Below are 8,232 nucleotides of genomic sequence, written 5' to 3' on the forward strand. Positions count from 1 at the left end.
AGACCCGGTCCCTCTCGGGAGGGTAACAAGGGAAAGTGTTCAGTGCAGATCAGTGAGTAAGCACAAGCCCGCCTTGTTTCAGTACCTATGCATAATCCAAGTAGCTGGACTAGATCTTCAGATGTTTATATTCCATGTTGTTGCTTTAAAATCTAGTATGTTACTGAAAGGCCACAAGATGTCACTATTGGTTTATTAATTATTATTTGGTACACTAACATAATCAGTCTTCTGGCCACTCACTCCTTGGAAGGAAGGTTGGGCAATCTATTTCCATAGTGATACTGCCTTGGAAACCCAAGGAGGGGGGGTCGCTATGAGTCAGTCTGACTCGATGGCACATAACAACAACAACATAATTACTAGGAACTTGCAGACAAAGTCAAAGGAATCACAGTTTCCCATTCAAATTGGCAGTTTAGATTAAAATTCAGTCAAAGGAGAATAAGTCATGAAAAAAATCAATCCTATTTGTTTTAAAAAGTTGTAATGAAGCAAAACAAAACAAGGCAAAAACCAAACACTAGAATTCAGTTTTAAAAAGTATAAAAAATCAGCTACTATATATATTTGAATAGTGACTTACATAATTTAACTTTTAGACTATGAAGTATTATTGTACCCATTTTATTGATGTGGGAGTTGAGTCTGTGGCAGAATGCTTAGATAAGATTTTAGATTAGTTGTCTGTTCCAAGAAAAACTAAATTTTCAGAGATTAATTTCTTGGAGGCAATGGACTGTTCACCTAGGCAAATAGCATGCATGTTAATCAGTTTTTACTTATCCAAACTCACTTTTTCTACTTATACTATTATATCATTTTGCCAATTCCAATTAGTTTCCTGCCTTGAAAGACCAGAACCCCACAACCTTATTAAATAATATTTCATTTCTGATATTCTTTTCTGAGGCACTGCAAAGAATCCACCAAGTTGGTATTCTCCCTTTCCACAGCATGTTCTAACACATTCAGTTTTACTTTACTAACCAGTTATCAGATAATATTATCTTAGTGGCTCTATTGATAAGAAAATAGAAGCTCTGGTCAATAAGATTTGTTCAAAGTTCTACAGCTCAAATATAGCAGAGCCAAAAAATAAACAAAATCCAACTCCTATTCTATCCCACTGTGAGTTGATTTCAACTCATAGTGCCCCCCTCATCCTTCTTCCACAGAGTGGTTGCTAGGTTCAAGCCACCAACCTTCTCTTTTCTTCTAATTTTAAGAGCTTGTTTTACATTCATTGTAATGTGTACATAAAGTTTCATTCCCCATTCACCATGTCCAACCCTAACCCAGTCTCCTCTCCTCCCTACCTTCCCTGTGACCCTCATATTTATGCATTCCTGTTTGCCCTGCACTTCCTCAGTTTGACTGTTAGTCCTCTGGTGTCCCATGGTCTGTTGTTCTAAGGGATGTATTCCCATACCATATGTGGGTGCATCATCCTGGGTTGAGTGGTCTGCATGTACATCTTGTTAACTATTGGGCTGAGAGTCCCCCCCACCCCCCATGAGGGCTGCGTTTCATTCCAGGTACAAAATGTATTCTAGGACCATAGTATTGGGGGTCTCACCAGATTTCATCTGACCAGTAATTCTGGTCATTATTGAGTCTTTGGACTTTGTTGTACATTTTCCCTCCCACTTTATCCAGGATCTCCAGATTTGATCCTTTCCTGAGTGGTTGGCATTGGTAGCAAGCCACCAACCCTTTGGTTAGCAGCCAAATGCTTTAACCACTATTCCACTAGAGCTTCTTGTGGCAGAGCCAGCTCTTCTCAATCAAAGGTTGAGATGCTGGATCTGGGCTTTTTCCAGGAATCCCTAGCTATCCCAACAGGGAGGGAAAGAGTGTTCTCAGAAAGTTAATCTGAATAATGGTGTGAATTATTGATACAGTGAAGTTTAATTATAATTATGTAATTAATGATATAGCCAAGAGCTTAAGACGGTGCTTTATACATAATTGGCATATTCATTCATTCTCTCTCTCTCTCTTTTTTTTTTGGTATTCTTTCACTTTTCTACTCCAATATTATTATTAACATCTAGACTAAAAGAAAGGTCTAGATATTGGGCTATTCAAGAAAAGTGACATAATATGTAAGTTGATTGTATAAGAATTCACATGTTATTAATCCCTTTCTTTTTTTACTGATAATTAAAACTGAGTAAAATTTGATGTCCAAAGAGAAAAATATTTTTCCAAGTTATTCTTCATCATTTAAACAATTTTCCTCCTCTTTTCTCAGTGCAACTCTAACCACAGTCTTGCAGTCCAATCAAAATTTCTTGAAAAATCTTAGTTCAAACAAGGAGGATTAGTGTTTCTTTGACGAATCCCCCCTTTTAGTCATTATCTCTGACTGCTGTTGTTTGTTGCAAGTGCACAATTTAAGGACCTGAGTCTCCAAGGCTAACAATTTTTGAGTACATAAACATTGTGCCATATTTTGCCAATTAGCTCTTTAATTGTGAAGCAATAATAGAGATTAGCTAAGGAGCTCTGGTAGCATAGTGCCTCAGGTACTTGACTGCTAACCAGAAGGCTGACGGTTCAAACCCACCAGCCATTCCTTGGAAGGAATGTTGGGCAATCCTACTTCCGTAGTGATACTGCCTTGGAAACCCAAGGAAGCGTCGCTATGAGTCTGGGCCGACTCGGCAGCAAATAACAACAACAACAGATAAGAGAAGGAGCTCTGGTGGTGTAGTGGTTAAGGCATTTTTGGCTGCTAAACAGAGGGTTGGTGGTTTGAACCTACCAGCTGTTCTGCTGAAGAAAGATGAGGCATGCTGCTTCCGTGAAGATTTACAGCCTTGGAAACCCAATGGGAGGTCACTATGATTCTGAATTAACTGCATGGCAATGAGCTGAATAGATAATAGAGGAAGACCCTTAACGAGATGGATTGGCACAGTGGCTACAATGATGGGCTCAAGCATAGAAATGATTGTGAGGATGGCATAGGACTGGGCAATGCTTCATTCTGTTATACACAAGGTTGCTGTGAGTCTAAACCAACTTGACAGCATCTAACAACAACAACAATAGAGAATTGATGTGGTTATCATTCATATTTTACAAAGGAAAAAAGAGACTTAAGAAAGTTAACATGCTCAAGGTTACATGTAGCATGCAGCAGAGCCATGGTTCAAACCCTATTCTGTTTCCTAAGCCTTTTTAAGTACCTGCGTTTGTCAATATTGCAGTCACCCTGTGACTTTAAAAATGACATAATTAATAAGGAAATGGAGGCACTCTGGCAAATATAATCATCAATGGGGAAAATCAGTTGAGTGTGCAGTGTAAAGCTGAGGGCTCTGCCTGCTATATCTCTATCCTAAATTGATTCCAAACATGGGACAGGAGTCAAGGGTAGTGACTCGGAATAAAAATAAGTCAAGGGCAGTAGCTCAGAGAAAAATATTATGTATCAATTTTTAAAGATGATCCTCTAAATACATGATGAATTATCAGAATCAGTCACATTATCTTCCTTGAAATTGGTGCTCAATCAGTGCTAGATTCATCAAGTGACACTCAATGGCTGACGCTTTCTGCAGATGGGTCCTCTCAGTTCTTCCTTAAAACAATATTCCCTTGATCTTAGAACTTCCTCCCACACACCACTCACCTGTTATGAAGCTTATGGTGGAACTGTCACAGCAGCTCAATTCTGGGTCTCCCCATGTCACCATGGTAACACGGAAGTTGTAGTACCATGCTGGCAACAGATTAGCTATTCTCTGAATGAATGAGAAAGAAAGTAAGAAGACAAAAGACTAAAAAGGAAAATAATTTTTTTGGAATAAAGTAATTTGTCCTAGGTCATGAAAAACTAATAAGTAATTTTTATTTTTCTTTCTGTGCCTTTATGCATTTCCCAAATTTTATAAAATAAAAAATTCTTTCTGGAATAAGGTAAGGCATAAATAAAATGAAATACTAAAATATAAATTTTGAAGGTGACTAAGAAGTATAGGGTTAAATATTTCCAATATTAGTTTCATTTTGCAATTTCCTAAGTATATTATATAAGTTAAGTAGTACTTATTTGTAAGTGATCTGACAATATTATAAGACAAAGAACCCCTTACAACTCTGTATTCTCCCAACCTGGACCAGAAGTAGAGTCCTTATTGAGTGGCAATTATCAGAGCTGCCAACCAGGTAAAGGAAATTCTGTACTTTATGCATGACCTGTAGGTAACCTGTGCTTTAAAAATTATTCCAATCTTAAAAGAGCAATTTTTACCTGTTCTCTTAAAACCATCCTGGAATGGCCTGGTATTGAAAAACAAAAACAAACTCACGGCCGTTGAGTTGTTTTCAACTCATAGCGACCCGTCCTTGGGTTTCTGAGGTGATATCATAGGTAGGTATTTAACAGATTTATAAATGTCAAGAATAGTCATCATTAGAATTAGGAACTGTCACCTAATTTTTGAATGGCTAAAGAACATATTATGCTTTCCTCCTCAGGAGAGAAACGTAAGCAGTTGATAGTTCTACTGTTCCTTAAGCAAACTCATTAGGGGGAAAAAATGTAGATTAGCAAATAAAGTCAATTACTATGAAAGATAGCTTCAAAAAATTTCTTCTTTCAAAAATAAAAACAAAACCACAAAACAAACACCACCAAAAGTCCTTGAAAGCAGCAAGTTACCTGTGTGCATTTTAAAATCGATCTAATTTACAGTAACTTTTTTCTAACCCATTTGCTACATAAAGGCCCATCTGTTCACACAGGGAAGTGTGACAGCTGGTTAAGGGACGATTACCACTGATGCAGTTAGGGAGACAGTCGCTGCTATTTCATAGTAGGTTGTCCACTCTGATGTCATCGTTGCAGGGTTGAAATAAAACATTTCAACTATATATTTTCGGAACACTCCTAAGTAAGGTCTGTTCCAGCTCAGAACCACTGCTGTAGGGCCCAAGGGATAGAGCATTAAATCCTTTATTCCGGTGGGAACTAAAGAGGAAAGGGGAGAGTGGAAAAAGAAATCCAAGAAGGAGTGCTTAATATCTAAGTAATGGCTTCAAACATACTGTTGTGATATGATGATTGAAAATTAAACTAAATATATTTGTCTCTGATTTTCTTCCCTGAGGAATAAATAAATGCTGAGGATGTTCTCTATCTCCACAATCTAGACATTGATTACTCTGAAGGAGAATATTGAGTGAACTAGTATGGGCCTTCCATATGTGATCATGATAATTTGAGCTTGCCCGTTGCAGTCCTTCAGCTGATAAACTGATAAAGATAAGTTATTATTCTTGTGACTGGAAACTTACCAATGGCAAATGTCACAGGATCTGAAGGTGGTCCAATCAAAGGGCCTTTTCTTAGGTATATCACAACCTGGTACTGGGCACCAGGAACCAGATTTTCAATAATAGGTTTGCTTGAGTTCACCTTAAAACAAACACCCAATAAGCTTTATTTAGAGCTGGGCTCCTGGAAGGTGATACAGGCTGAAATAGTATTAGGAAAGTGTGGAAACACAGATGACTTTGAAATTCAGGGGACTTTACTCAGGCAGAGGAAGGTCAGATTTCAAAATGAGAGTGATTTGTAGTTTATGTGAACACTGAAGGGAACCCAGGACATTAAAATTCTGTGGCTGGATTTAATAAGCTCCTGAATTGCTTTATACCCATCAATGTCAGTTGTAACTATGCACACTAGAGACACATCAGCCTCTAACCATAATCAAATCAGCAATAGCATAAGGATAGTCTGACATCTTAAATCAGAATGTCAGCTGATTACATACAAAGATCAGTGCAGGAATGTCTTTAGTTTTTCGTCACTTAGAGGCAAATAATACCTAATTATAGAGCTGGAAACGACCTCAGAGATTATCTACTCAAAGTCTCTCATTTAATAGGTCAGGAGAGTTAAGCCTGAGAATGGCCAAGTTCACATGTTTAGATTCAGCATTGGGACTAGCAGCCTCATGCTGTGACTCAGTCCACATGATGAGCAAATCTGGGGCTAGGCATCAAGGTACGGTGATAAAATACTTGGCAAGGTCATTGTGTACCTCACAGAATAATGTTGCAGAGAACATTCTCATTAGATGTGCTCAGCTTTAGGGTCCTTTCCTTTTCTTTAAAAATGGTTACGTAACAAATACCATATAGAGGAGAATGATGAGAACATAGAGATAAATAAAGTATATTTATTGAAATCAAATGCTGGCATGCACAAGGATTGATAATTTAACTGACAGATTAAGATGTGTCCTGCTTTGACTTTTATTGCCTCCAATACTTAAGGCAGTCTTACCTAGTGCTTAAGAACACAGATTATTCAGACTGCCTGGGATCAAATCCTGAATCTGTCCCTTATAAATTGTGAGTTTATAATTTATTTATAATATTTTAGCTTGATTTCCTTACTACTAAAATATAGAAAAAAATTATATATCTCATAGAACTTTCATGAGGATGCTGAAGCCATTGTCTGATAAACAAAAACCCCTTGTCATTGAAGGATTCTGATTCACAGCAACCCTATAGGACAGAGTAGAACTGCACCACAGGGTTTCCAAGACTGTAAATCTTTATGGAAGCAGACTGCCTGATCTTTCTCCTGCTGAGCAGCTGGTGGGTTTGAATTGCTGACCTTCTGGTTAGCAGCCCAATGTTTTAACCAAAGTGCCACCATTCTTATTACTCCTATTATCTTTTTGGCTTCTAGTGTTCTTAAGATGTAAAATTACCATAGGAAGGAGTATAAATCAATAGAGAACAATGTTATTGACAGCTTACCCTTGCTTCCTTTTTTAAACGTCATCACAATTTTAAGGGTAAATATAGTACTGGTGATATGGCATATATTTTAAACCTGTCCAATTCTAGAAAGTGATTCCACACAGGTAGAAATTTTACAGTTTGAATTGCAACAATTTGCTTTATACATAAGTGAAGGGAGTAGCATATCTGTAGTGGGTTGAATGATGGTCCGTGTCCATTTCCATGTCCTAACCACTGGAACCTGTGAATGTGACTTTATTTGGAAAAGATAGGTAGCATAGTGCCTAAGGCACTTGACTGCTAACCGGAAGGCTGGCGGTTCAAACCCACCAGCCACTCCTCGGAAGGAAGGTTGGGCAATCTACTTCCATAGTGATACTGCCTTGGAAACCCAAGGAGAAGGGGTCACTGTGAGTTGGGGTCGACTGGACGGCAAATAACAACAACAACAACAAAGATCTTGAGATGAGATTATTTTAGATTATCCAGGTGTGCCTTAAATCTAATGACAAATATCCTTATAAGAAACACACAGAGGAGACAAAGAGAAGACAAGAAGGCCCTGTGAAGATGAAGGCAGAGATTGGTGTTACGCATCCGCAAGCCAAAGAATACCTGGAGTCACCAGCAGCTGGAAAACAAAAGGAAAGATTCTCTAGAGGAGCTTTTGGAGGGAGCACAGTCTGGGGCATAGTCTTGATTTAGGACTTCTGGCCTCTAGAATTGTGAGAGAATAAATTTTTGTTTTTCTGGTGGCATCTGACTGCTAACCAGAGGCTGGCGGTTCAAACCCACCAGCCACTTCTCGGAGGGAAGATGGGGCAATCTACTTCTGTAGTAATACCGTCTTGGAAACTCAGGGAGGGGTTGCTATGAGTCGGATCCGACTCCAAGGCAGTGAGTTTGGTTTTTAATTTTCTTTTCTTCTTTGGTTGTTGTGATAATCTGATATGGCAGCCCTGGGAAAGTAATATAATACCGAAATTTCTCCATTGGTTTGACCAAAATAAGATTGAATTGAAATAATAAGTTAACATTCCCACCCTTCCTCTCTTATACCCAAGGAGTTCTGCTGGTGCAGTGGTTAAGGCACTTGGCTGCTAACCGAAAAGTCAGCGATTCAAACCCACCAGCCACTCTGTGGAAGAAAGATGAAGCAGTCTGCTTCCGTGAAGATTTACAGTCTTGGAAATCCTGTGGGGAGCAGTTCTACCTTGTTCTATTGGGTTGCTACAACTCAGAATCAATTCAATGGCAGTAGGTTGGTTTTGTGTTTTTTCCTATTTACAATATTTCATATCATTGTTTCTTGCCCATACTTCATATTTTTAATTCTTCTGGAAAGAATCTAGACAATCAACTACATGTCTTTTCTTAAAAAGACAAACTATGAATAACAATGGGAGCTCTGGTAGCATAGTGGCTAAGGCACTTGACTGCTAACCAGAAGGCTGG

The 8,232-nt window shown here is 38.4% G+C and overlaps 1 protein-coding gene across 1 annotated transcript in view; it reads right to left on the minus strand.

Annotated features, from left to right (window-relative positions):
• Window positions 1-8,232, minus strand: part of PTPRO (protein tyrosine phosphatase receptor type O) — a 159,440-nt gene that overhangs the window by 94,345 nt on the left and 56,863 nt on the right. The window contains exons 8-10 of the mRNA XM_042781480.1: window positions 5,311-5,431; window positions 4,791-4,984; window positions 3,644-3,755 (exon numbers count right to left, since the gene is read on the minus strand). Of these exons, the coding sequence (XP_042637414.1) occupies window positions 3,644-3,755; window positions 4,791-4,984; window positions 5,311-5,431 (427 nt within the window). The remainder of the gene's footprint in view (window positions 1-3,643; window positions 3,756-4,790; window positions 4,985-5,310; window positions 5,432-8,232) is intronic.

Source organism: Orycteropus afer, unplaced genomic scaffold, assembly GCF_000298275.1.
Source record: "Orycteropus afer afer isolate SDZICR_OR568_19922 unplaced genomic scaffold, OryAfe1.0 scaffold00126, whole genome shotgun sequence".
Lineage (NCBI taxonomy): Eukaryota > Metazoa > Chordata > Mammalia > Tubulidentata > Orycteropodidae > Orycteropus > Orycteropus afer.